The sequence below is a fragment of the Penicillium vulpinum genome (assembly GCF_028829585.1).
Source record: "Penicillium vulpinum strain IBT 29486 chromosome Unknown utg000001l_segment0_segment0, whole genome shotgun sequence".
In the NCBI taxonomy this organism is placed as follows: Eukaryota; Fungi; Ascomycota; class Eurotiomycetes; order Eurotiales; family Aspergillaceae; genus Penicillium; species Penicillium vulpinum.
Window position 1 is genome coordinate 8,027,980 of NW_026643241.1, and position 27,799 is coordinate 8,055,778.

At 49.1% G+C, this 27,799-nt stretch overlaps 9 protein-coding genes across 9 annotated transcripts; 4 read left to right on the forward strand and 5 right to left on the reverse strand.

The window, feature by feature from the left end:
- Window positions 1-94: 94 nt before the first annotated feature.
- On the forward strand, window positions 95-782 carry N7479_002875 (HD domain-containing protein; the record flags this gene model as incomplete). The annotated part of the gene is made up of 2 exons (XM_057250572.1): window positions 95-131; window positions 181-782. 2 exons carry the CDS (start codon window positions 95-97, stop codon window positions 780-782), a joined length of 639 nt encoding a protein of 212 aa, XP_057115004.1.
- A 632-nt stretch (window positions 783-1,414) lies between these two features.
- Window positions 1,415-2,143, reverse strand: N7479_002876 (HIT family protein; the record flags this gene model as incomplete). The annotated part of the gene is made up of 2 exons (XM_057250573.1): window positions 1,415-1,954; window positions 2,081-2,143. The coding sequence occupies 2 exons, from the start codon at window positions 2,141-2,143 to the stop codon at window positions 1,415-1,417; spliced, it is 603 nt and encodes a 200-aa protein (XP_057115005.1).
- Window positions 2,144-2,607: 464 nt separating this feature from the next.
- N7479_002877 (Mob1 family protein) lies at window positions 2,608-4,284 on the reverse strand (the record flags this gene model as incomplete). The annotated part of the gene is given in 3 exon segments (XM_057250574.1): window positions 2,608-3,373; window positions 3,390-3,985; window positions 4,033-4,284. Coding segments are annotated over 3 exon segments (1,614 nt in total), but the record flags the coding sequence as incomplete, so codon positions are not given.
- A 291-nt stretch (window positions 4,285-4,575) lies between these two features.
- Window positions 4,576-6,010, forward strand: N7479_002878 (CobW family GTP-binding protein; the record flags this gene model as incomplete). Its single annotated transcript, XM_057250575.1, has 5 exons — window positions 4,576-4,699; window positions 4,756-4,839; window positions 4,896-4,907; window positions 4,964-5,571; window positions 5,645-6,010. The coding sequence occupies 5 exons, from the start codon at window positions 4,576-4,578 to the stop codon at window positions 6,008-6,010; spliced, it is 1,194 nt and encodes a 397-aa protein (XP_057115007.1).
- A 668-nt stretch (window positions 6,011-6,678) lies between these two features.
- Window positions 6,679-10,497, reverse strand: N7479_002879 (protein kinase family protein; the record flags this gene model as incomplete). The annotated part of the gene is made up of 1 exon (XM_057250576.1): window positions 6,679-10,497. One exon carries the CDS (start codon window positions 10,495-10,497, stop codon window positions 6,679-6,681), a length of 3,819 nt encoding a protein of 1,272 aa, XP_057115008.1.
- A 983-nt stretch (window positions 10,498-11,480) lies between these two features.
- On the reverse strand, window positions 11,481-14,953 carry N7479_002880 (endopeptidase La; the record flags this gene model as incomplete). The annotated part of the gene is made up of 3 exons (XM_057250577.1): window positions 11,481-11,636; window positions 11,693-11,910; window positions 11,977-14,953. The coding sequence occupies 3 exons, from the start codon at window positions 14,951-14,953 to the stop codon at window positions 11,481-11,483; spliced, it is 3,351 nt and encodes a 1,116-aa protein (XP_057115009.1).
- Window positions 14,954-15,374: 421 nt separating this feature from the next.
- N7479_002881 (putative mitochondrial DnaJ chaperone (Mdj1)) lies at window positions 15,375-17,141 on the forward strand (the record flags this gene model as incomplete). Its single annotated transcript, XM_057250578.1, has 3 exons — window positions 15,375-15,581; window positions 15,652-16,898; window positions 16,958-17,141. 3 exons carry the CDS (start codon window positions 15,375-15,377, stop codon window positions 17,139-17,141), a joined length of 1,638 nt encoding a protein of 545 aa, XP_057115010.1.
- Window positions 17,142-17,754: 613 nt separating this feature from the next.
- On the forward strand, window positions 17,755-20,919 carry bro1 (putative signal transduction protein BroA; the record flags this gene model as incomplete). Its single annotated transcript, XM_057250579.1, has 3 exons — window positions 17,755-18,032; window positions 18,087-19,674; window positions 19,729-20,919. The coding sequence occupies 3 exons, from the start codon at window positions 17,755-17,757 to the stop codon at window positions 20,917-20,919; spliced, it is 3,057 nt and encodes a 1,018-aa protein (XP_057115011.1).
- A 1,035-nt stretch (window positions 20,920-21,954) lies between these two features.
- N7479_002883 (uncharacterized protein) lies at window positions 21,955-22,633 on the reverse strand (the record flags this gene model as incomplete). The annotated part of the gene is made up of 2 exons (XM_057250580.1): window positions 21,955-22,353; window positions 22,454-22,633. 2 exons carry the CDS (start codon window positions 22,631-22,633, stop codon window positions 21,955-21,957), a joined length of 579 nt encoding a protein of 192 aa, XP_057115012.1.
- Window positions 22,634-27,799: the final 5,166 nt, after the last annotated feature.

The window sequence follows — 27,799 nt, forward strand, 5'->3', positions numbered from 1 at the left end:
TTAGTTTTTCATTTCTTTAGTTGCCTTCTCTACTTGTGCCCACGGGTTTCTTTTTTTCCCTCTTAGTCACTCTCTTACTTCAACAACATCAGCAATGGCGTCCGATAACTCTACGTGGACACCTGAGACCGGTAAGCCTCTAATCCCTCTTCTTAGACCCCGCAAAGCTGATATCGGTAGTGCTCTCTACGCTCCCGCACCGTCCAGAGGAGAATTCTACGTCACCCGTCCCCTTCTTTCACTTGATTGAGCGCCTTAAGACCACCAAGCGCGAGGGCTGGCGCCGCTTCGGCATCAATGGCGAGTCCATCGCTGACCATATGTACCGCATGTCGATCATGACGATGATGGCCCCGCCGTCTCTGGCAACCAAGATCAACATCCCGCACTGCACAAAGATGGCCTTGATCCACGATATGGCCGAGGCGCTTGTTGGCGATATCACTCCAGTCGACTACCACATCACCAAGTCCGAGAAGGCTCGTCGCGAAGCCTCCGTTATGGACTACATCACCACGACCCTCCTTGGCAAGGTCCCCGGAGGCATCTTGTCGGGTGAGGAAATTAAGAAAGTATTTGAGGAATACGAGAAGGACGAGACTCTGGAGGCCCACTTCGTGCACGATATCGACAAGATGGAGCTGTTGTTGCAGATGGTTGAGTATGAGCGCTCTAATGAGGTTGATCTCACCGAGTTCACTCACGTCGCCTCGCGCATTCGGTTGCCGGAGATTCAGGCCTGGGCTGCGGAGGTCATTCAGGAGAGACCGAAGAAAGCATAAATCTGCATGCGATTTGCGCGCAATTGCAGAAAATGGGTGATGGGGGAATCTGGCATGCCCTGGGCTTATCGTTTTAGAGACCCATTGCATTTTCGGCGTTTTTTTCTTTATTTTCATCTTTGCCTTTCTTTTTTTGAGTACTCTGGATACCATAGACGACGATTTATGAGAATACATGATTTCTATGAAGCGTTTAGTATAAATATGTAGTATAACGCAACAAAAGTTAGGCACTAGCTTTCATTCATGTTGTAAAATTCTTATTTGACTCTGTTTTTGTTGATTTGTTGGTCTAGGACGAGGTGACTGTATATAGGCTCGCTGACCTCTTTCTCCCGAGCATTGGAGGAATGACCGACTAATGTTCAAGAGTAAGACCATCAAAGTCATGGATGGCTTTTGAAAGTATTTTCCTAGATATGTACGGCCTTCAGATAATTATCGTGGCGTGGGACAATTCCTCCTTCCTAACCTCCCAATATTCTATCAAGAGGTCACCAATGACCTGAGCAGCGGGGCCGTCCAGAACTCCTTTGAGCGCCCTAATTAGTGGTAAACTGTCATATCTGTTATCTATTAGAATCACAAGTAAACAATTGCCACGGACCTTCATATCCAAGGCATTAACCCAATTAATCAAGAGGCTCGTTCTCCATCTCCCGTGCCAACATCTCAGCCTCGGCCATCATATCCTCCTCATCACGAGGTTTGCGTGCGTCATTATCTACAACTGGGAACCTAGACCTCCTCCCCAAATTCGCAGGACTTTCATTCCCAGGCTCAGTTGACTGGCGACCCCTTTCTGCTGGGATGGCATTCTTAAATACCCTCCCCAAATCCCCCTCATCCCCATCAAGCAAGTCATAAACTGCATCCGTGCCACCGGCATGATCCAGATCCGCCGCCTTACGCGGGATGATATGGGCATGAACATGCGGCACGCTCTGACCAGCGTGCGCGCCGTCCTGAACAGCAATGTTCAAGCTCGTAGCACCATATACGCGCTCGACCATGCGGCCTACTCGCCGCACCGTTAGGAAGAGGTCGCTTGTTTCGGCGGGCGTGAGGTCTTTGACGCGGGGGACGACGCGCCGTGGGGAGACTAGGACATGGCCTGGGAGGATTGGTTTCAGGTTTACTAGGGCGAAGGTTAAGGGGGTTGTGTAGAAGACCTGAAGATTTGAGAGTCAGTTGTTAGTTAGATTGGTGTATTGGGATTAGTTATGTTTATGCTTGTCCTTGTGTCTGTGACTGGTTCTGTGCTATATGGGGATTGCCTGGGTCAAGGGTAGATTTACCTGAGGTGTGACCACAAATGGACCGAAGTAGATTGGTACTGTGGCGCCTTTGAGAGCTGACATTTTGGAATTGGAACGTGATGTTGGTGAATTTGGGAAGGTTGTCCTGTTGGTTTTCTTCCCATCCGTTGATAAGCGCTTATCAAGACCTCTATCAACCTACATACATATAACCTTGGGTTCCTTTCAATCTTGGAAACAGGCCCAAGTTATGTGTACATACACATTTACATGTAAATACGTAGGTAGTGTACAGAATCTTAGAAGATCTACAAACTCAACTCTTTTATTTTATCCATGAATGTATCGAGAAAGTACAGGAGAATGGGTATCATTGACATTGGGCATAAACAATATCCTGAACTATATTACAAAAAGAGTATCCGATAGTTAACCTCGAAAAGAATTGGCTGCTCATCACTGACCGCAAGGGTAACAACAAATAGGAAACATGAAGAATGAAAGATACAAAAAGTCAATGATCATCAGTGTGAGATTGGCGTGAAAGGTACGAAAGAGTGCTGATATCAAGACTCCTCTTTCTCTGACTCGTATTTGGTTGCGGGGGTAACAGAAAGCTTTTGTGTCGCCTCGATCTTTGCTTCGGGCTCTTCGGCTTGTGTTGCCTCTTCGGGGGAAGTTTTATTCTCATCGCCTTCAGTTACATACTTCTCGATGGGCGATTCTGTATTCGTACTCGACTCTTCAGAGATTGGTTCCCTAGCCTGCTCATTCTGCTCAGTCTGCTCAGCCTGCTCACTCTTTTCCTGGTCTTCAGGAATTTCAGACGGCTCCTCATAGGGTTCTTGCGGTGGTTGTTCCTGGGATTCTTCAACCGACTCTTCAGAAGATTTTCCCACATCCTCCTGTCTAGTCTGTATTCCCAAAACAGAAACAGGTCGCGGTTCGGGCGATTGCTTCAGGGACTCACGCAGTGACGATGGTGTAATCTCTTCCGAATCCTCCGAATCCTCTGCGATAGTGTTAACACGCGATCCAGTTGAAGGGCTGTGCTTGTGGCGACGGGCGGTCGCGCCAGTGACGAGCGCCGGGTCCTGACTCTCCACAGTGGTATCAAATGAGTTTCCACCTTCCTTCTGTAGAATAGTGAAACGGCTGCTGCTGTTGATAGGTTTTTCCTCGGCTTCTTTTCCCTTGTGTGCTTTTTTTCTCGGTTTGCTCCTTCCTTTCCTTGGCCTCTTTTTTCTTTTTGGCTGCTGCGACTTCATCAGGTCCTCCGGCCTTAAGGGGAATCGTGTAGTCCCCAACAAAACCGTAGTGAACACAAACGGTCTTGAAAAAGACGTACAGACCGCCATCATTTTCTACCTTCGAAAACACAGCAGGATGCCGGAACCATGCGTGCGCGAAGATGCGGTAAAGGCGGCGAAAGATATCTGGCAATTTATCGGCACCCTTAGATTTTAACTTAAGCTTGCTAGGGAATAAATCTGCCGATGTGAGAGTATCCATGGCCCAATCCAGAGTATGGCAGCAATAGTCAATCGCGCAGCAAGGTTGTGGTTCGCTATGCGCCGCGCAAATATACTGCCACTCGACGACTCGCATCTCAGGGCAAGTCTGTGCCGAGCAGGGCGGGTTCTCGTCCAGAAAGCCCTGCACCAGACGATTAGCTTCCATAGTGAAGAAGCGGCACAGTTCGTATTTCCAATGTATATCCTCAACTCCCATCGGGGGTGCTGTCAGTTTTTCCGCGGCGCTCTCCGGTTTTGTCGGCTCTTTCGTAACCTCGCTCTTCAGGTCAACATCGTCAGATGCTTTATGCTTCCGCTCATTGTACTCCTCCATAAGCACATCGTACTTCTCCATAAGTTTAGGGTACTGGGCTGCAAGCTCATAGTACTGGGATTTGAGGTGTTCTTGAAGCGGGGATGGAGAATTAATCTGCGTTGATTAGTAACGTCTAAAATAGCTAGTAGAGAGCAACTAACCTGCGAAAGGGGAATCACTGGCGGGGCAGCTGCCATGTTGGCAGATCTGGTCCCTGGCCGGATTCTGCGCGTCGGGCCATCATTTCCTCCGATTGCAACACCAAGCAGGTCTGCGTCTTTGCTAAAGGGCTCGCCAACTGACGGAGACTGAGGTCCAATCTGAACCTCAGTAAATGGAGGAGGACTGGGAAGCCGCGGGGAGCTTGTCGGAGAGACTCCCGCAGTTGTCATGACGGTAGTAGGAAGAGGGCGCTAGATAGAACGAGAGAAACCGAGAAACAAAGAAAAGAGTGAATGGTACCTAGACGTCCTGTTAAACCGTCTTACTGAAAGCAAAGGACAAGTATTGAGAGCATAGACGCTGAGAGCATACCTAGACGCTGAAGATAACAGCCATCAACATAACAACGGCTGACCGCCCGAGCCCTGTGCCCTAATTTCTATTTTGGGAAGCAACGTCATCCGCCGCATCTAAGAGCTTTCTGTTTCTTCAGACTCTGCGTTCTTCTATATACTTACGCAACATTCAAAGATCCGAACAATATGTCTGACATGTTTGAAGATGAGGATGCTCCTCCGGAGCTTATCGATGCGTCTGCAATGCCAACAGGCCAAACATCGGTAGATGAAGAACCAACGGCTCGAGTGCCCATCACGCTTGTTACCGGTATAATTGAATGCATATTTGTTTAAGTCATGAGATGAGACTAATGCGCTGGTCAGGCTACCTGGGAGCGGGGAAAACGACCCTGTTGAACTACATACTGACAGAGAAGCACGGCAAGAAAATTGCCGTGATCATGAACGGTTCGTTTGTTACATCTGGCTGCGAGATATGATCTACATTGCTAATGCATTTTTAGAATTTGGTGACTGTAAGGTGTCCAACCAAAGGGACCAAAAACTTACATTCTGACATTATATGACAAAGCAATGGATATTGAAAAACCAATGACAGTAAACCAGGGTGGGCAAGAAGTGACCGAGTGGATGGAAGTCGGCAATGGCTGCATATGTTGCTCTGTGAAAGATTCAGGTGTAATGGCTATCGAGTCATTGATGGAACGTCGCGGTACCTTCGATTACATCCTTCTGGAGACAACCGGTCTTGCCGACCCGGGCAACATCGCGCCAATCTTCTGGATGGACGAAGGACTCGGCAGCTCTATTTACCTAGATGGAATTGTCACTCTCGTCGATGCAAAGAACATCATGCGCTTGCTCGACGAGCCGGCGCCTGAAGAGAAGGCCGAGTCACACGACGTGCACCACGACCATGGTTCTGGCCCTGTTCTGTCTATGGCGCATATGCAGATATCACATGCGGATGTGGTGATTCTCAACAAAACGGATTTAGTTACGGACCAGGAACTAGAGGCTGTGCGAGATCGTGTTACCTCTATCAACAGTGTGGCTAAGATTCATGTGACGGATCACAGCCGGACGCCGCAGATTGAGGGCGTTGTACTAGATTTGCATGCTTATGATCACTTGGCAGACTTGGACTTCAGTAAGAAGGGACATAGCCATATGGACCCGGTATGTGTATATTGTCTTCTGTCTTCTGCTTGTTGCAATCAGGGAATGCTCTCGTGGTTCTAACTATAGCCAGGCAATCTCTACCACTGCAATCGTTACGCCTCCAATCGCAGCAGATCAGGTCAACTGCGTGGATGCCTGGTTGCGCTCTGTTTTGTGGGATACAACGTTCCCTACGCCTGCGAAACCAATCTCATCCGAGCCACACCCCGTAGACTTTGAGGTTCATCGGTTAAAGGGGATACTAACCCTAAGTGACGGGACAAGCAGGATCATCCAAGCCGTGCGGGATGTGTTCGAGATTCGAGATGCGGAGCCCATAGATACCGAGGATAACTCTAAACCACTTCAGTGCAAGATTGTGCTGATTGGACGTGGACTAGGGTCAAGTGTAGAACCTTGGCAGGAGAGTTTTGAATCTTGTCTTGTGGCAAAATGAGGAGATTTCATTGTCTACGATCAAGCAAAAAGAAGGCATTGCTCCATAGAAGGAGATAATAGGACCTATCTACGGTTAGAATGCGAAAGCTAGTCCTAACCAATAATTGCATTGCCAAATAACGAAAAAGAAGAATAATACAACCCTGTCAGACAAGAAGAGGTATAAAAAGATCCCATCAATATACATCGACTTCCGGGTGAGAACACCAGAACGCAGAACGAGGGCCTCCGCTGAAGAGAGAACAGATAAATCATAGAGTAAACAGCAATGAAAGAAGGAAAAGACATCACAAAAGAAATAGAGAAGACAAAAGAAAAGCTACCAGAACAAAAAACCAATTAAAATCCGCCAAAATGCAAAGAAAAAAACAAAAGACTTTTTAGGACTCCAGGGGTTCGCCCGCCATCGGTGTAAATGCTCCCAAAAGCTGAATAACACGAGGCAAACGACGAGGCATAAACTGTACAAGCAGAGCAAATCAAAAGGGTATCGAGTGCTCGGCCCCGAATATGGGGCTCGTTCGGAGAAATGGGTCGTGGCGTCGTAGGTAGCCGGCCGATGTAGCAAGATTGTTTTGTAGAAATATTAGTGACCTTGCGTTGGTTCGAGGTGTGGAATTTCCCATGAGGGTTTCACAAAGTTGTTCGTGGGGGATACATTGGTGACTATATTGGATTCGAGGAAAAACGTGCCTGGCTTGAAATGCTCGGCCTGGTCTGACTTGAAGCTGGGCCATGAACAGCACGTGCCATATCGACCTCGGAATGGGTGGAATTGGGCTTTGAATTTGGATGGGCGGGGCTGATGGGCAGCCTCGAACCAAGCAAATTTGCGTTGGGGTTCGATGCAGTTGTTTTCGCAGGCATGATATCGGCTATATTTGAGCCAGATTGGCCCAAAGATTGCTTCCTCTGGGATGCGACGGGATACGCTTTAGCTGGTGAAATAGCACTCTCTGAAATCCTTGAAGTCTGAAAGTTCCCGAAGGATGATGCTGACCCTGATGGCATTGTCGACGCGGGTCTGACACCAGCATTATTTGCAGATGGCTTTTCCCATGGCCGCCTTAGCAGTCCAATTCCAACGACAGATGGACTTGTTGCGAATGGTGTATCTAGCGAGCCAATGGATGCCCCGGTGTGACGGAGGCTCGAAATGTGCATTGAAGAAAATCGAGATGGCGTCGACGGTGATATGGGTGTGGTATCGTTCTCACGTGGCACAATCGCGTGCTCCGGCTTTGACGGTTCTATAGGAGAGGGACCCTCTGGAGAGGGGCCATTTAGAGTGTCAATGGAGGTCTTGGAAGAACGGAATGCTGGACTGATAGGTAATTCTGAACGGGCCAGACTTGATACTGAGGGCGATAGCTCAGTAAATTTGGGTTTAATATCGGCGTCTGCGCATGTTGAACTTGCACATGTGTGTTTTGGAGGTTCAATAGGAGAAGATTCCACTGATCGAGAGGCGCCCGAAAGCTCGACCGAAGGCCCAGAGCGAGCTAGGGTAGAATTGATAGGCGATATCGGGAAAGATTGTGAAGGTGTTGAATCTGATGGTATCGTGGGTATGGGCTTGATATAGGTGGTAGCCTTTGCACATGGTTGATCCAGGTTATCCTGCGTTGACGATTCAACAGGCAAAGAGTTCGGCAATATTGTAGTACCCATGATGGAATTTTCAGAAGAACGGAAATTAGGGCTGATAGGTAGTTCTGAGCGAGACAGACATGATGATGATGGCGATGGTTCAGTAAATTTAGGTTTGACTTCGACGTTTGCACGTGGTAAATCTGCATACTTTTGCTTTGGCGACTCGATGGGAGAAGCCTTTGTCAACCGAGGGGCGCTCTGAAGGCCGCTAAACCCCGAATCGCGGAAAGTAGGGCTGAGGGGCAAAGATGAGGTTTCAAGGTCATCCTTATCATTGGCGGCCTTTGCACGTGGCTGGTCCACACTGTCCTTGTTTACATGCTTCATTGAAGATGAAGTTGTTGAAAAAGGGATAGCCTGAGTGCTGCTTGATGTAACGGAGTCACGTAAAGTAGGGTTGATGGGTAAGGCCGAGGTTTCGAGGTCACCGTTGTCATTGGCGGCCTCTGGTCTTGGTTGATTGAGAGCCTCCTGTTTCTGTGACTCAACAAGAGATTCGCTGACTGAGGGCGGGAGTAGAGGCGCAGTGATTGCAGAACCAAGCGAAGCTCGGGAATTATGATTATAAGTCGGCTCATTGGTTGTCTCTTGCTGATTATCCACGGGGACATTTCTGAGATGGACAGGCTCATTTTGGAAGGCTGGTGGTTCCCCTGGGTGATTGTGGAAGCCACTGCCTATTGGCCTTGTCTCAGAAACTGGAGTAGCTTCAGGGTTCTGACTGTCAGAGGCTAGGTAGGGCGATGAGCCATCATTGAAATGGCGGGAGAAGTCCATGTACTCGTCATGGTTGTGAGGTTCGTGGTGATTCAAGGTAGATGAAGAAGACGGCTTAGATGGGAATCCCATGTCTCCGTTGGATTCTGCGAGAGTTATTGTCGATCGCTTGACGAGGTCGTGGTTTTCAGAGAAGACGGGGTTTTGCAGATCATGATAGGAATTTCCTGAAAACTCCTTTTGGAGGTAACAATGGTCGTCTTGCTCTATCATGCCCCCTGGCGGTGTCAGTCCAAGCCCAACATCCTGGGACTGAGCCCAGTTGCTGTGAATGGGCAAGTGTCTAGAATTGTTGGTAATAGTCTCAAGTAGCTGAATGGGTGTGGATACCCGTGCTTCCGGCAGCGGGGGGAACATAGCAAGAAGTTCCTTCGCAGAGAGTCTATGTCGTGGAGTCGGGCTTAAACAGATATCCACTATCCGTCGGTAATAGTCTGGAATCTTCGCGTCATCACTCAGTCGAAGAGGTCGCGGTTGTCGTTCAGGTTCGTCCTCCTCCATCGCCAATGCCCACAGCGTCATGCCCAATTGAAAGAGATCAGTTTTGACCCCAATATACATGGAGATGCGCTGGTTGCTCTCGATCTTGGCGGCAATTTCCGGGGGCTCCCACCCCACTGGGCATCCCCTGCGGTTGATATCAATGATCTTGGCGTTATCGTCTGCATCCACCACAATGTTCGCTAGTGTGAAATCACCCTGCACGTAACCTGACTCGTGGATCTCACAGAGGCCCTGGACAATCTGCTTTGCCCATCGCTCGCGTCGTCTAAAGCTCGTTCTCCCGCGTTGCTCGTACAGAATATCAACCAATGCGCCCTTCTCTGCATAGCTAATTAGCAAGCCCTTGACGACACCTCGCCACTCATCGATCACGATTCCTTCCACCTGGATCACGCTCGGACGGTCTTTCAGCGCATGTAAAGCGTTAATCTCGTAGAGGAACTCGTCAACAGTGTCTGGGCCCGGGATTTCTTTCTTGATATAAAAGCGTCCATCCAGGGTTATCTTGTAAACAAAGCCAGATAAATGCGATTCGAAGTGCAACGAGTCTTCGGGGATGATAGGAGCGTTAACCAAATGCCTGATACTGGAGATGGGCGGGTAGGGAATCGTTTCGTTTACATCCTCCGTAACATGAACGTGTAAACGGCCATCACTCGTCTCGAGCCTGAGGTTCGTGACACCTTCATAGAATTGGATCGCAAGAAGGGACTCGCGAATCGATTCGTATATCCGTGCACACTTGTCGCGCTGATACCGCAGCTCCTTCAGTTCCTGCTCCAGTGAATAGGGTGGTGCATCGTGATAATCGCAGGAAATGGTGACTCGGCGCCATCGATTCGGTGTTTCCGCGTACGTCACAAAGAATTTTTCCCGCTCTGATCCATCTCGGAAGTGCATGCTCAGGTTCAAAATCCACCGTTGTTCCAGCTCCATATCCAGATCAATTGTGTGGTGATCATCATCATAATCCTCCTCCTCGTCCTCCTCTGGGGGGTTGAAGGTATCCGTCGTCATTCCGGGATAGGGGTTCGAATTTTCGGAGATATCGTTAATCTCATGGGCATCGTTCGTTTCGGATTTTGGTTCGGGGGCGTCATCGACCGTGGTTGTGGGCACCGGGCCGAGCCACTGAACCTCGGGCGCGGACTGTCGGGGGCCCACGGTTGGTGGTGGAGACCTACTTCTATGGGAACTCAAGGGGCGGCGGTCGGCGGAGAGGGCACGGCGGTGATCAGGTTCCCGAGGAGCCAGTCGCTCAAGATCGGAGCTCTGTCGCTTAAATGGCGTGGTTCGCGGTAGACCGACACCAACTTTTCGCGACAGTCGACGTGTCAAGTTGTCTTGTTTGGTGCGGGGGTTGTCAGAAGAAGGACGGGGAGAAATCTCGTCTTGACTCTCCCCGGCAGACGTGTCTCGATCGTCGCGGCCCTGCCATAATTTTCGCAAACCCAACCGATGCCACATGCTCTGTTTTGGCGGGTTTCCGCCTTTGTCGTCCAAAAAAGCCAGCCGCGTTGGGCTACAGGAGTTGGGAACAGAGATGGCCATACGGCAAGCCGCTCTGTCGTGTAAGGAACGACTCGAACACCCCGCTGGCTGACTCTCCGATGTCCATAAGAATCGAGACAGGGTCAAGGAGCCAGGGAAATTTGGCGTCGTACTGACACACTAACACGGTTTTCGTCCCACCAGTTCCAAGTAGTTTCCTTTCGAGTTGGAAGAGTTGGAAGGTTCACGTCGAGGTCCAACGTCCAAGTGTCGCACAACGTCGGGTTGCAATGGGCGAGGCTGGGAGACCGGCCCAGCACAAGCTCATAAAGTAGAAGGGTGGATGTAAAAAGGGGAGGGAGATGTGTCGGTCAAGATGAGATTTTTTAGGTATAAGTTTTTTTTTTTTCCCTCTCTAATAATTTTTTTTTCTAAGGAATCGCCTGCAGCCGTTTGATAGTGGTGAGATGCTTCCGCTGCAAGGCTTCAAATGTCTGGAGGCAAAAGGACCTTGCAGGAGATCAATCAGAAGCCCTTCTAAGGGACACAAGGGTGAGGGAGAAAAAAATAGAATAAAGATATGATTCATCGAACGGCGCACAGATCAAAATTCGAGGATGCGTTGCGGCCTGACCCTTATGCCTGATTGGGGGCTCCGTTCACGCCCTGTTATTTTGGCGTCAATCTATATGACACGACAGCCGCCCTAAATTTTGATACTTTAACATTACTCGAGTACATGTGAGTCTTTGCATAATCTTTGCATGGAACTATTACTATATACTATACATATTACCAGAATACTTCCAAGGTTCCTGTTTTGAGTGGAGTAATCTTTTTTTGGCTCTCGCTCTAGTACATCTCACATGGGAACGAAAGGGTCTACTGACAGTCCTTCAACTCCAACCATGCATTCCGTGTCGGAAGACAAAGACGCCATGTACATAATAAATCATACAAAAGCTATACAACGTAAAAAAACACAACCAGTATATACGACATTACCCAAGGGGAAGCCCCAAACCAAACAAGGTATCAGCATGCTACTCTTCGTCAGCCTCGTGGCTACCCTTCTTGGGTTTGGCCAGTGCTTTTTGCCAGACTGTGCGGGCGGCCTCTTGGTCGAGACCGGGGAAGAGAAGATCAAACACTTCAGAATACCAGTTAACTGGGTGGCCTTCAATGCCCTCCTTGATGTTCTAGATAAAATGGTTAGCTAAGATAATCGTCAGGAATGGATAGATTTATGACTCACCTCAGGTAATTCAAGCCAGTCAGATGTGTTGTCCGCAGGGAAGAGGATCTTTGTGGCACCAGCCCGACGAGCAGCCACAGTCTTCTCTCTCAAACCTCCAATGCGCAGAACCTTACCAGTCACAGTCAACTCTCCGGTCATCGCAACGGTTGGCTCAAGGGAATGGTTAAGAGCCAAAGACAGCAAGGCGCTAGCCATGGTGATACCGGCAGAGGGTCCTGTTGAAGTGGTTAGCCGCCGACTTGTGATAATAATATTGATCAATGTATATAAGTTTCACATACCATCCTTTGGAACAGCACCTTCGGGGCAGTGCAAGTGGACCTTGGCTTTTTCGAAGAACTGGTTCTCGGGGAATTGCCGCGCCATAACAGACTTTGCAAAAGAATACGCAATGTGAGTGGACTCCTTCATGACGTTCTGTAGGTTTCCGGTGATTTCGAGCCCCGGGCGCGAATTGTGATTCAATGCGTTCTCCAAGATACATTCAACGTACAGAGCCGCTCCACCCATGCTGGTCCATGCAAGACCCATGGTGACACCAGGAGGGAACTGGTCGTACAGGCGGTCGGCAGTAAAGACAGGAGGTCCAACATAATCCTTCAAGGTTCCCTTGCCGATGCTGAGATGCACACTGTCGGGGACCTTGAGGGCCAGTCGAGGAATCTCTGTGGTGGACTTCTCCGGCTCAACTGGAACTTGCGCAGGATCCGCTGGCTCATGCTCCTTCGATTCTTCCTGAGCAACTTTGCCCGCTTCAGTCAGAGCTGCCTCTTCGGACATCACCCCCTCGCCTAGATCTTGGACAATCTTGAATGCAGCCTTCCGGTAAACCTTTTCGATTTGCTTCTTCAGGTTACGGACACCGCTCTCACGGCAGTACGACTTGATCAGCTCCTCAATGGCATCCCGTTCAAGGTTTACATCCACATCCTTCAGACCAGTCAGTTCCCGAGCAGCAGGGGCGAGGTATCTCTCAGCGATCGCCATTTTCTCGTCTGCCACGTAACCGGATAATTCAATGAGTTCCATACGATCCAACAATGGCCGAGGGATAGTGTCGGTCACATTGGCTGTACAGACGAACAGGACCTTAGAAAGGTCCACAGGAACATCCATGTAGTGGTCCAAGAACGAGTTGTTCTGTTCGGGGTCGAGAAGTTCGAGCAAAGCAGAGGACGGATCACCCTGGTGGCCACGTCCAATTTTGTCAACCTCGTCAATCAAGATTAGAGGGTTTTCAGTCTGGCATTTCTTGAGGGCTTGGATAATGCGTCCAGGCAGAGCACCGACGTAAGTCCGTCGGTGGCCCTTGATCTCTGCCACATCGGTCAAACCACCAACGGAGAATCGATAGTATTGTCTGTTCAGAGCACGAGCTATTGACTTGCCGATACTGGTCTTTCCAACACCGGGTGGGCCAACAAGGCAAAGAATCTTTCCTTCGACAGTTCCCCGAAGCTTGCCGACAGCAATGAACTCAAGAATACGATCTTTGACATCCTTCAGCCCGTAATGATCCTCATCGAGAACACTGACTGCATTCTTGATGCCAAAGTTTTCCACGCTCTTCTGGCCCCAGGGGATTTGGGTTAGCCAGTCTAGGTAGTTACGAGTGACATTGAACTCAGATGCAGCAGGCTCGAGGTGTGCCAGCTTGTTGATCTCCTCGTCAAATACCTTCTTAACAACCTCTGGCATGGCAAGCTTTTCAGCCTTTTCCTTGAACTTCTCCACAAGCTTGTCTTTCCCGTCAGACTCGATGCCAAGTTCTCTCTTGATGCCCTTCATTTGCTCCATCAACCAGTACTCACGCTGGCGTTTCTGGATCTTGGCCTCAACATCTTTGGTGATCTTGGATTGCAGTTGAGCATTCATCAATTCCTTCTTCAAGACAACAAGTGCCTTAGGAAGACGCTCCTCGATGTTCATTGTCTCAAGAACTTCTTGCATCTCGTGGAGCTCACCAGCAGATACAGCAGCAGCGAAATCGGCCAATTTGGCCGGTTCGTCGCTGAGGTTTCCTGGAAATTGATCGGTGTAAAATGCTGAGATTTGGTCGCGGAACAGAGGGTTTAAAGTTGCGATCTCTTTGCACACATTAACAATTTCACTGGTTACCGCGCGGATAATTGGGTTTTTCTTGTCGAACGGCTCTTCAACCAAGTTTTCCACGTTGACAAGGCTGACAGGGTGTTTCTTCAGGAAAGATGTGGGTTCGTAATGGTCTTTGGGAGCTGGCTCGGGTGCGCTTTCTTCGAAGCTGGCCACGACGTCACCTCGCTTTTCAGTCGTCTTGTCTTCCGACGTAGGCGCGGGTGGAGGTGTAGCAGCCTTGGTGTTCTCCCCAGGGGGAAGTAACGACGAGATCTTGATACGCCGGTGGGGGTAGAGAACCGCTGTCACACCGCTAGCCTCCCCACGCAGAGGGTATGCGGCCGTAATTTGAGCGAAAACTCCAGTGTCGTAAACATCGTCCAATTTCTCAATCACGTCACCATCGGCGTTGTCATCCTTGAACAAAAACGCTCCTACATACGGCTGACCCCGTTTCATCATATCTTGGATCGCAACGGCGACATTCGGGTCGCGAATAGTGATCGCTTTGTAAAAACCAGGGAACAATGGGCGTTTCGCGATGGGAATAGCCATCACTTGTGGGTAAACGTCCGGAACTGCCGGCTTTTGTAAAGCTTTCTCCCCGGAGGCTTTCTTGCTCTTCTTCCCACCATCATCATTGCCGTTATTACCACTACTGCTGGCACCGCTGGGTTTGGAGTCGGCCGGGCCATCACTTGGGGGGATGGGCGAAGGTGTGTCATTCGAGTCCCTCTTACCATCTGATGCGTTGGCTTCCTTCTTGGCCTCCTCTTCTATTCCGCGCTCCTTATCGGATGACCGATCTTTTCTCCGCGCGGGAGCTACCTGATCTCCGGAAGGAACATTCTTCCCTGAGTCTGCTCCTTTTCTCCGCGATTCAGGAACCCGTTCCTTATCCTTATCATCCTGACCGGTTTCGTGCTCTTCCTTTTCTTCCGGTTCATCTTTAGGGTCCTCTGGCGGGGGTTTCTCTCTGCGCCGAATGGAGCTCGCAGAGAAGGCGCGGGAAGACGAGGGAAGAGAGTCACCAAGACAGGCTGAGACTAGTGTTGATCGAAAGGTTGCATTATATCTCGGTGAAGCCAGAAACGGCCGTCGGAGGAGAGGTCGTGGTGTTTGATGGAGCACGGCTCTCCAGGGGAGGGTCTGGCCGCGGAGCATGCTCCTTGAGTATCAAGTGGACGCCCGGGCAATGGGAGGGAAGGAAAAAAAAAAAAAGATATAGTCAAGAACCGTGACAGCCCGTGGCACAGCTCCAAAAACGACAGCAATAAGTATTAGATACAAATGGGTAGAGTGGAAGCTGGAATTCCGTAGTCGGAGCACCCATTATTGCTTCGGTAAGCAACTCTTTCATCATCGTCCGGCCACACGTTTTTCCGAGAAACTTCTCTCTGCCAAAGAACTCGAAGCTTCTGTGATCCGGCGAGTAGTTTAACTTGGTTTGAAACGTCATTGGTGCTCTTGAAACCATTTTCTCGTGTTCAAATTGTCATTCTTTTTCTTGATCATTTCCTCTCGCATATCCCTTCCTCCTGGCAACTACAACTGCCGTCCATCCGTTGTTCGGCTATTACTATTCATGAATCCGTCGGCATTTCCCAAGGCCGCGGCTCTCCCCGCGCGCCTATTGCGAACTCAGCGACAATGCTCTAAGCAGACTTCCAGCAATAGTGTTCACTCATCCGCCCAAACAAGAAACTACAATGCAACGGTCTCTGCTTCTCCGGCTCGGCGTCTCCGGGAAGGAGTTTGCAAGAGAAATGAATCTTTGGTGATATCGGCTAGGGTATGTCATCTATACAGGTTGTCAGGGTTCGGGTAGCTAAATAACATCTGTTTTTTTTTCTAATTGATAGGCCTTCCATACTACCTCTCCTCTTGCGGCTGTTTCCGATCCTTACAAGGTCCTCGGCGTGGATAAAACAGCATCCGCCAGCGACATCAAGAAGGCCTATTACGGCTTGGCCAAGAAGTACCACCCGGATACCAACAAAGATGCCAAGGCTAAGGATAAGTTTGCTGAGGCCCAGACAGCCTATGAATTGTTGTCGGACGCCCAGAAGCGAGAGAACTACGACCGGTACGGTTCGGCCGCTTTCGATCAGAATGGCGGGTTCAATCCAAACGCTGGCGGCAACCCATTCTCTGGTGCGGGAGGGTTCCACGGGTTTGGCGGTGGTAGTGGTGGCTTTGGCGGAGGCTTTTCCGGCGACATCAACTTTGAGGATCTTTTTGGAGCCTTTACCGGAGGAGCACGCCGTGGACCCCGGGGTGGGCGGAACCCTTTCCAGGAACAGATTTTGGTCGGCGAAGACATTGAGGTGCAAACAAACATCTCGTTCATGGATGCTGCGAAGGGCACGTCGCAGGAAATTGTCATCACGCCGTTGACGAAGTGCGGGACCTGCAAAGGTGACGGGTTGAAGTCTGGTGCCAAGCGCTCCCAATGTCGTCAGTGCAACGGCACAGGTACCCGTGTTCATATCATGCAGGGAGGCTTCCAAGTCGCCGCCACATGTGACGCTTGTGGAGGTGCTGGTATGTCTGTTCCCCGTGGGTCCGAGTGCAGTCCTTGCAACGGAAATGGCGTGACCCGAGAGCGCAAGACTATCAAGGTAGACATCCCCGGCGGCGTCGAAGATGGCATGCGTCTACGGGTGACCGGCGAAGGTGACTCCCCGCCAACTGGAACAGCTGTTCCGCCTGGTGCTCGCACCCAACCCGGCGATCTTTACGTCTCCATTCGAGTTGCTCCAGACCATCGCTTCAGCCGCTCTGGGTCTGACATTCTCTATACCGCCTCAATTCCCCTCACCACTGCCATCCTTGGTGGTGAGGTGACTATTCCAACTCTTGACAATCAAGTGAAGGTCAAGGTGGCCACCGGAACGGGTACAGGTGACCGGATTACTTTGTCGGGAATGGGCATGAAGAAGCTTAGTGGCCGTAGCCGTGGTTTCACCCCCAATGGCGATCTTAAGGTCGAGTTTAAGGTGACCATGCCCAAGTACTTGACAGGCAATCAACGCACCATTTTGGAGGTCCTCGCGGATGAGATGAACGATAAGACAGCGAAGCGGACAATGAACTTCAACAAGGATAGGTAAGGTGCACAGTTCATAGTTAATATTGACTCTTGTACTAACTTTATTACGCCGATAGCCCCTCCTCTGCTTCTGGTAGCGCAGATGATGCCACCAAAAACGAAGGTTTCTTGAAATCTGTCTGGCATCGACTCACGGAGAAGCATGGCGATTCCTCCATGCCATCGCAGGCCGACAAGAAAGACTCCACCAAGGATGCTGGCAGCGATGCCAGCAAGGATAGCTCGAAGAAGTCGAGTTGAAAATTGTAAATCATCATGTACTCTATATCCGTTTGTATTTACCTCACCCATGTCATAGCGCCGGCGATATTGGGGACCTGTTCTGCCCGGGGTCTTTGGGGCAGAATACTGTATTACTATTATCGAGTGATAGATGTCTAAGAAGCTTCTCTACTTCTGACTGTACTATGATCATTCCCATCTATTAATTATCTTATACTACTCAAAATTCAAATGTTTTGTTCAATAATTGGCTATGTTCACTATGTGTTTCTCGTTACTCGGTTGTTTTGGGGTTTGCCGCCCATCGAGCCACGGTCACGGACATCACATCCCACCTCTCCCTCTTCCAACACACACTTCAATACTCTAGGCAACTCTGTTCTTTTCTCAAAAGTTCCCGCATAATCTCGTCAACTTCTAAATTGCTTGCATCGAAGAATACCTAATCGACCGACGTCATTGACATAGGGACCATCAGGTGCTGACGTTCCGCCTCCCTTACCCCACAGCCTCGACTCCGATCCCCTCAAGACACGGAGCTTCTGACCATCCCTGCCCCGCGTTTTTTTTTCTCTCACTCAGTTTTCTTGTTGTTGGATGGGAGCATCTAGCTCCTGGCAACCATCCGACAATGGCGCAGTCTCCGATGCTCTCGTGCCCGCTGAAGCAGACCAACGAGATTGATTGGATCCAGCCCCTAAAGGATTACATTCGCCAGAGCTATGGCGAGGATCCCGAGCAATACAATCAAGAATGCGCGACCCTCAACCGGCTTCGCCAGGACATGAGGGGAGTAGGGAAAGACAGCGCTATTGGTCGTGATCTATTATATCGTTACTACGGTCAGCTGGAGCTGTTGGACCTCAGGTTTCCTGTCGATGACAACAACGTCAAGATCTCGTTCACATGGTAGGGGTATTTTTGTTGTGTATATTCTTCCTGTGCTTATGTATTTGCCCCTAGGTACAATGCTTTTACCCATACGTCTACCACTCAATACTCCCTGGCATACGAAAAGGCATCTATTATCTTTAACATCGCCGCCATCCTATCTTGCCATGCTGCCAACCAAAGCCGGGCCGACGATACCGGTCTCAAGACCGCCTATCACTCTTTCCAGGCATCCGCCGGGATGTTTACATATATTAATGAGAACTTCGTACATCCGCCATCCACCGACCTGAAAGTGGACACCGTCCAGACACTAATACATGTCACGCTAGCTCAAGCCCAAGAGGTGTTTTTTGAGAAACAAGTGGCAGATCAAAGGAAGTCTGGCCTCTTAGCCAAGCTGGCTGGACAGGCAGCGTACCTCTACTCACAGGGTGTCGAAAAAATGCAAAATTCGGTCGAGAAGAATGTGTTTGACAAGGTCTGGACGATTTTTGTGCAGGCCAAGGCATCACACATGGGGTCCATAGCATCATATTACCAGGCGATTGCAGACAGCGAGAGCGGATCTCATGGAGTTGCTATTGCTCGTTTACAGATGGCTGATAGGCAGTCCACCACTGCTCTAAGCTGGGCAAAGACATTCCCCTCATCGCCTCCAGCGAACACCAACTTGACGGCAGAATCGTGGTCCTCACTCGTGGACCTTATCAAGCATAATCAAACAAATGTGCAAGCTTTACTTACCACCATGGTCAAAGACAATGACTTTATCTACCACCAACCAGTGCCCAATGAGGCCGGTCTTTCACCAGTTGCTAGGGTTACTGCTGCCAAGGCGATTCCGGTCAGCGAATTGTACCAGGGACAAGATATTCAACGAATCACCGGGCCAGACATCTTTCAAAAACTGAGGTCTAAATGGGTCACTGAGAACTCCAGTCGTTACGAAGAAGAAAAGGCCAAGTTGCGTCGAGCTGAGAATAAAAATGCCGAGGCTGCCAGTCGTGAGATGGACATTGGCTTGCTCAAACTTGAACTACCAGGTGCCCTCAATATCTTGAAGGGAGGCATGAACCAGGAAATTTCAGCGGATGAGGAGTTCTGTCGCTGGTGTTCAGAACTTGCTGGCCACAATTCCTTCCACAGGGCATTCGATGAGTTGCAGGATCGCAAGGCAGAAGTGCTATCTCAATTAGACCAGTGCTCAAAGCAGCTAGATCTGGAAGAGAGCGTGTGTGAGAAGATGCGTTCAAAGTATGGAGCAGATTGGAGCCAGCAACCCAGCTCTCGACTCAATACCATGCTTCGAGGGGATGTTCGATCGTACCGAGATACTATCAATGAGGCCAGTGCGAGTGATTCCCAGTTGTCTTCCACATTTCGGCAGTATGAGAGTGATTTTGATGAGATGCGGTCTGCTGGTGAAACAGATGAGGCCGATGTGCTTTTCCAGCGAGCCCTGATCAAAGCCCGTTCAAAGCATAGCAAGAACAAGGATGATGTTACCAGTCCGGCGCAAGGTACCCTGCTAGATGATGTATATGATGAGGGCGGCGCCTCTGTTGCAGAGCAGATTGCCAGCGTGGAGGAGCTCTTAAACAAATTGGACCTAGTGGAGCAAGAGAAGTCCAAACTGCTCACAGATCTCAAAAATAAGGTGAGTATCCTAGCGTATCTGTCCACAACAACTTCCTAACTATCTATGATTTAGACCCTTGCAGATGACATCACGGATCTCTTGACTCTGAACAAAAAGACGATTTTCGGTCAAGAAACCGAATTCTTTCAGACACAGTTACAAAAGTTCCATCCGCATCAGAAAATACTTGTGAAGGCGAATCATGAACAATCACGTTTGATGAAAGAACTCAACAGGACATACGGTAAGCTTCTCGAGGACAAAAGAGTTCAATCCGAGCAGTCGAGGTACAAGTCTATAGAGAGACAACGCAATTCCGTGAAAGCTCGATACAAGAAAGTCTACGAAGCATTCCATGGCCTCTCGTCGGGTATCAAGCAAGCACGAACTTTCTATAAGGACATAGGTGAAAATGTCGACAGTCTCCGCAAAAATGTCGAAACCTTGATCAACAACCGCCGATCCGAAGGTGCACAGCTTCTCAGCCAGATCGAGCGGGACAAGGGCATGGGTGAAAATGCCGACATTGTCCGCAGAAATGCCGAAGCCTTCGCCAACAACCGCGACAAGTCTAGCGGTGTCCCAGAGCAAGAAGATCGCGAGCGAGAGAAGCTGCGCCAGCTCATGGAGCGCCTATCAACGGAACCTAAGAATTCGTCGACTTTACCCTCCACGGGGTTAGCAAAACCACCTTCAAAAATCAAGTCACCACCCCCGCCCGTTCAGACGCCCGCGTATGGAACCACCGGTCCGTCTCCAAAGCCATCGCCCCGTTACCCGCCCACCATGCCAGGCGTGCCCCTCTCGCACTCTCCGGCGCCCTATGGGCAGTACATGGGAGGTGGTCCAGGGGCTTACCAAGCCCAGCATTTCCAGCAAGGCGCCGCGGCTCCTTTATCCGAGGGCTACAACCCCATGGCATATCCTTACCAGACCCCCGTGTCCCCCCCCCCGAACCAGCAATTCTTCTCTCAAACCCCGACCCCATACGGCGGCTACTCGAATTCCGGCACGCCGGCCCCTGGCGCTGGTCCTCAGCCATCGCACTATATGGCTCCCCAGGGCTACATCCCCCCTCCACCTCCGCCGCGCCCCCAGCAGACAGCCTACCCTCCTACGACAGGTGGTACATATCCCTCTGGTCCTGGTGGCTATGCGCAGAGTAGACAGTACGGGCACCACAAGACCCCCTCGCAATCGCAATCACAGCCACAGTCCAGTTCCTCCGCCGATCCATGGGCTGGTCTCAACGCCTGGAAATAAGCTTGATTTCCTCTAGCTGAGAGTTTGAGAGATTGCTGAGACTAGCTATATAGCAGGGTAGAATGTGCTAGGTCTGGTTGGACCTAGTTGGGAAACTGGAACATTGAACATGTACGGAAGGAGGCGGCAGGAAGGGAGGCATATAACGTTACTTTAGGGTCACCCTCGATTGATTCTTTGCTATTTCGCGAGTTTTTATTGTGTTATCTAAACTGCTTCGTTTGGGGGAGGGGCCTTTGTCCTATTCTCACGTTTGGTTTGGATCTAACTGTTTTTTCTCCTGCCCTATTTGCTTATTGGAGAGGACGTGCATGCTCTTGTGTACATGATAATTGAAATATATACGTAGGGTCCTACGTTCTCAAATTAGGTTTCTTCAACGTGGTGCTCTGTATCTTCCCGAAATCCCGACTTTGAATGACGCATGATTATAATCTACGTGCATGGTTATTTTATGGTATTTGATTATGGTAAACTGCTTTATTGGGCAAGTCTTAGTTGATATGTAGTTGAAGGTGTCATTGATGTATGGTGCTTGGAAGGCAGGCCTGATATATATCATTCATCTAGAAACACACTCTCTTGACGATTCCATACTAGAATATTCTACGATAAAATGGCCACAAAATATAAGAATAGTTGCTACCGAAAAGACACAATAGAGTAGTGTAGCTGTGTCTGGCACAATTATATGATATGCAAAGTATACATAGTAGAAGACAGAGTTCGCAACTCGCAAACCAAGAAATAAGGATAAAATAACCAAGATCAACACACTGAACGCCAATGGGTATCTTAATATAAAAAGAGAACAGGCCGCCATATCCTCTAAGCAAGGCAACCCAACAAACCACACACGCAATGTATGTTCAACGCACCGAACCAACCGCACCATCAACCAGGACGGACGGGCACCAGAACGGTGGGATAAGAAGCTATACAGCCCTAATTCGATCTCAAGCTCTGTATAATCTCATTTTCTCCGATACCGAAGGAGAGAAAAGAGCAAGAGACCAAAGCAGGACACTTCTCATCTTACGGCTGAAACCGCAATCGGAACTGCCTCCCTCTCCTATCCTCACGCACAGTATATAGAAACCGCGCAATGGTTTCCTGCTCCGAGAGACCAGCGCTGTTGAAGTGCTTCCGGACAACAAGCGCGAACTGGTCTTTGCTCACGCGGTCTTGGCCGAGGGTGCGGCGCAGCGATGAGTCGGAGAGGGAGTCCGACGAGGTGTGGGCTCGGTGGGAGTGGGGGTGGTTCTGGGATGAATATTGAGCGCGGCGGGCGGCGAGGGAGGTTGGCGAGCGAAGACCGACGCCTTGCGAGAGGATCAGGCGGGAGTAGTCGCTCGAAAAGGCGGAGGGCGTGGGGAGTTTGTGAACATGGCGGTAAGAGTGGAGGATTTCGAGGGGAAGGTCTGTCCAGGGGAGCTGTAGGAAGAAAGAAAAATGGTGTTAGTTCATGGTCTCTGAACTGTGTTGTGTGTAGAGTTGCGATTGATCAATCTCTTTCACTTCAGACCAAACATACCCGGGGCTGTTCCTCGGCGTGCTGGGTGTCCACGACGGGTGCGCTGGTGATCGAGGTTTTCTCCTTTGCAGCAGCTGGCCTGCGGGATTTGGTAGCTTTGTGGTATTCTCTCGTGCCACTTGAGGCTTCGGATCTCGAGTCGTCCACGATAGCTGTGGTGCGCTGGCGCGGGGGTGCCATTGCGTCCCGGAGCTCGAGGCTGGAGGGATATCGGAATGGGGGTGTTGTTCAATGTCTAAGATCTGGATTGAGGGGTTGCTGGCAGGATCAAATCATATAAAGACTCGCTGTATAAAGTAGATTGGGTGGATGGCGCTCTTAGTCTGGACTTGACACTTGAGATTCTCGTTTCCCCGGGCGGCCGGACATGGCAGAAACGTCATTTCTGCTTCTAGTTGAGTGCCTGAGGCGAAAAGTAGCGATAGTGACGGAGAGTATTTCCCGATTGGGTATTACCGCCCGCAGGGTGCGATAACAACCATCCAGTGTTGGAAGTTGATTTGAAAGCTCACTTGATCCCTGGAGGACCTTGCTATACATTCATATCCTTACTTTTTCATATTTGCATACCATATTGCCCACCGCGTATCTACTGCGGAGTGTCGCAATCTGCTTCCTCACCGCTATCCCGAAGTCCATTTGGTATACATGACCTCATCAAAGCTGTCGATCATGTCCGGGAGTCATATACTAGCGTCACCTGTGATGCATTGGGTTATGTATAATCTCTAATCACTGCAATGTTTCCCCATCGCGGTGTTCTTGGGGTAGGCATCATTCCATTGAGAGCAGTGGTAGCCGCCCCAGAGACGTTATATCAGACACAGTTCGTGTACACTGTCGAACTCATTCTTGAAAAAGCGAATCAGCGAAGAATCTCACGGAAGAAATTTGACTGTATTTGTGTGAGATATCGATTTTTGAAACAGAAGCACCATTTCCCCCGTGCTAGGTATATGCTAAGCGACAACCTTGGTCAAAATGGAAATATGACTCGAGTTATAATTGGGAGGCTCTTTAAGGCTTGCCAGTTTATTTCTTTTGAATACTCCTCTTTCAAATTTCCTCTATGTAGTTCTATATCCCGAATCATTCCCTCTCCAGGGATCAGTTCAAAAGCAATGATCAGTTTTCTGTTGATGAGTGGAATTAACCCCGACATCCGCACTGCGGAGAAATTTAACCCCACATTGCTCGATGCACGGCTTGGATTGCCCAGGTGGGAATGCCAGTGAGTATATTGTGGAGATTGTTCGACAAGGACATACCAGAAAGCGAACTCCGCTGCCTTGTTGAAGGCTAGAGATAATGCTACGCTCGCCATATTCAGTCTACGATGCATACTTCCAAGCTGACTTGAAGGTAGTTCATGGTCAGTGTGGTCTCTCATATCCCACAGATCCCACAAAAATACTACCGTCTTTTGATATTCCCTAAGAGTTTCCGCCTGACCCTGGTCATGTGTCTGATACTTTCCACACAGCTATTCCTGGTGACACATGCAACCCCATTGCTTTAAAATATAATATCTCGTCTACGGCTTTGATAATGGCAAACTCCCGCCAGCTCATGGTCTCGGGTTTGAAGTTCCATGTACTGGTATACTATATAGTATGGTAGTACACTATGACCGCAGACAGCAAAGTCGTTCTTTCCCTAATCCCACCTGCCCAAACCATAATGGCTTCACAATGCAAATTTTCTCGAGTCTGTCTCTTTTCTTTCTCTCCTCGGGCTCTCGGCTGATACATGGCGTTTGTTTTAATTCCTCGCTGACACTGTTCGTCTGGCCATGTTCCCAACCTTTCGTTTCTCGATCCCCGCGGACGCCGTAAAGGGGCGTTGGTTGCACTACAGCGATCACTCCTTCGATTCTTTGGAGAGGAGATCAAGGCCTCCAGTTTGGTGGTGAACATCACGGATGTCGCCTCTGGCTAGGTTGTTGGCAAGCTTCACCACCTTTACAAAGAAAAGCATAAGGGATCCTAGAATTCTACACCTACGCATACTTGGTACGGGGTGTGAGGTGGCTCTACCCTTCTAGATCGGTGTCCAAGGGAGGAGGTTGGCACCCCATCATCGCTGTACGGTATATCCGTGGCTATGGAGGGGTGCTCTGTAAGAATGCTGCTTTACACTATTTATGGGATTAGTTCTGTATGATCAGAGGGAAAGGGGCTGTGCTGTATGCATATAATGCGCCGTTTACTAATCTTTGTTGATAAGATGTGTCTACACGTTTTTGGCCTCCATACTTAGCCTCCTCCCAAGGCGCCGTATGAGTGATCACTGTAGTGTGTTCAACTCTCCCTTCACAGTATCCGGGGGGTGGATCGAGAAACGAAGCTTTGGCAATATGGCGAAACGAACAGTGCCAATGACGAATTCAAGCAAGCTGCCACGTATCAGCTGAGGGCCCGAGGAGAAGGATAAAAGAATACTTGTGAATATCAACCCTTCGATATATATATTTTCAGAAGAAACTTAGCAACGGGCGTGTCATAGACTATTAATGCATCCGAACCTCGATATAGAATGGAGAGGAACCTCTAATGCCAAATTAGGGTTGCCTCTATTTCCTTTACTCTAAGCTTTTTGATCTCCCGGATTTCCTATAGAGGGAAGCCGATTAAAGTGATTAAAGTGATTAGACTGAAAGACGCATGTGTTTATATAGGTCAAGAAGAGACTGATTATAAAGATTAGATTGAAGGTTTACATTCCTATTCAGAACAGAGTTTATGCAATACGAAGTCCTTTTGCTTCTTTTCATCAAGATCAAAGCAAGTATCTGTAACTTGTGCTGCAATTGGTTGAAATCTACGACTGTTGCTGGTAGGCTTAGTCGAGTGAGATTCTCCAACAGTGTTGATATTATGAGGGATTCAAAAATATATACTGGCTGAAATATTTAGATGGGTTTTCTCTTTTGACATACTTGAATTTGGCTTCAATAATCAATACCCTCACATCTTAAACATTTAAAGTCTTACTATCCTATACTTTGTATGTTCTGACATGAGGCAAATTTAGGGTTCGGAAAGAGACAGCGAGTCAAAATCCCACACTCCAGATGCGGACAGCAAATTTTTTATCAGATCTCCACTTAGCCGTATAGTGAGAAAAATCCACAGGGCCTCACCGCTACATGGGTAAACTGGATATACGAGACTTCCTTTGTACTTTGTACAATATAGAAGTAGGATATCAAGAAAATTACCAGTTATATCCGAGGAACTTCCGTTATCCCGAGGCTCTTCCATCCCGAGGCTTACAAAATATAGACAAGCATTCTTTAGGAGGGGATTACCTGCATGGGGTAGTACGTCCGAACCCAGATGTCACGGCTCACCCCCAGACTCCCAACTTCCGAACCTCGGAAGAATTTCGGGGTGCCACGGTAGTAAGGTTTTTTTTTTTTCAAAAGCATCATACAACACATACGGTATGGAATGATATTAATAGGCACAGACAGGAGAGTAACAAGCCAATTACTGTATAGCCATAGAAACCGGCACGACAAAGAGACCGACTCGGCACGGGAATGCCGGTGGATTTCACCCCGAGCTCAAATCGGGAGGCTCCACGGAACAGAGAAAAATTTCAACCTTGGAAGTCTCACCGAGCCCCTTTTTCGAATTATTGTTACTCAGTTGCTCGGAGGGAAAAAAAATTCTAGTTCCTTGAATTTGCCATCGAGTGCTTTATGTGTAAAAACTATTCCGTACCAAGTAGATATCTCCGTCTCTTTCCTGTATACTCCGTACTTGAGGCGAAAATGGATAGCCAAGACCAGGCACACCTTCCTCTTCCTGATAAAAGAAAAAAGCCCCCTGATCATCATGGAGGTTCGATAAACTCCCGTATCGGCACTAAGCCCCGCAACTAGCCCTGGAGAAAAATGGCCTTGAATGTCATGTCCGGATTCACCCGATGGGGGTTGTCTCCCTCTAGCCCTATGGGCTGATATGGTCTGGTACCTGCAGAATGGTCTACTTTGTAGGTTATGAGTTTCGTCATCTTTATACACGTCTGACGTACACATCCTTAGGTAAGATTAGTAAATTATATAAGAGAATGGCCCTTAATACCCGTGGACGTTATGTATCTGAATCTCTTATCAAGGCAAATCTGGAGAAAGAATGGACCCTTTAATGACGCCATATTCTCGCTACTCCCCAAGGTACTTACAAAGTACGGAGTATGGAGTACACACAAATGCAAGGCATGCAGCTGCACGAGGAAACCCGAGGTAGCCACGCACATATGGGCGCATTCCAGTCATTCTTATCAAAACCTCCACGTTAAGCGAAAAGATAAAGCATGTGCACTGAACATGTGAAACTTCAGGAGATCTAGACCCCCCGCTTCATGATACCCTAATGGGGGAAAGACGGATTCCGGAGCTCCCGCAGTTATGCTTTTGTGCCGGATTTTAAGTAATGCAATGGATTGGGAATAATTTCTTAAGAATCCCCATATTGTACACGTGCCAGCGAGAGCGTAGCTGGTTCGGAGCGGACGCCCTCCCGCGAAATCAAACGCCTTTTGGACCTCGGGGATTTACCCGTTATGGTCTCTGTTTGGGGCGAAATCGTTCAAGCCCCCCGGATCCCACTGTGTGATTGAATGGTGATAGAGGATTCTACACCTCGTACCTTTTTATTTTTTTTCTTTGTTACCCCCCCCCCCCCCCCCCCTGTGTCTCTATTGGGTTAGATAGGGTAATCTCACTTAGAACTAAAGCTAGGATCTGTTTCATCTCAGACTAAGTGATCTACTGCATATGGTACCTGATTGTAGCGTCCAAGACATTAAGTTACATACATCTATATTATGAAGCGTGACAATGTGGATCTGAACAGGGGGATTGTGGTCCGAAAGTTGATCCCGGCTTCCGCGAGGTAGTGGGTTGCATTATGGTATTCAGGCAGATATGGGGTAAGAGAAAAAGGGTGATAAATCGCTCAGTGGAGTTGGATCTTTTTTTTTTTTTTTTTTCATTTTCCCCCCTGGGATGGTGGAATGGAGTCGACCTTCACCGGGAACTGGACACGGTAGCGGATACAATTCTTGCCCCCTCTACGGAGTAAACTTCTCTCCTTTTTCAAATGCTATCTATTCCCCAGAATATCACATGTTCTCCAGATACCATAAAGATAGGGTATAATAATATCCCGGACAAAGGCACCAATTCCACCAATGACTTCAACGCGGACTCCGGAATGACGGCCCCGCATATGGTGATATCAGTGTGAGACTATTTGCATTGCTTATTGGACGCAGGGGTGGTTGTTCCAGAAGATGTGGATTGCTGATCATTCGCCTTGGCAGTGGGCAATAAAT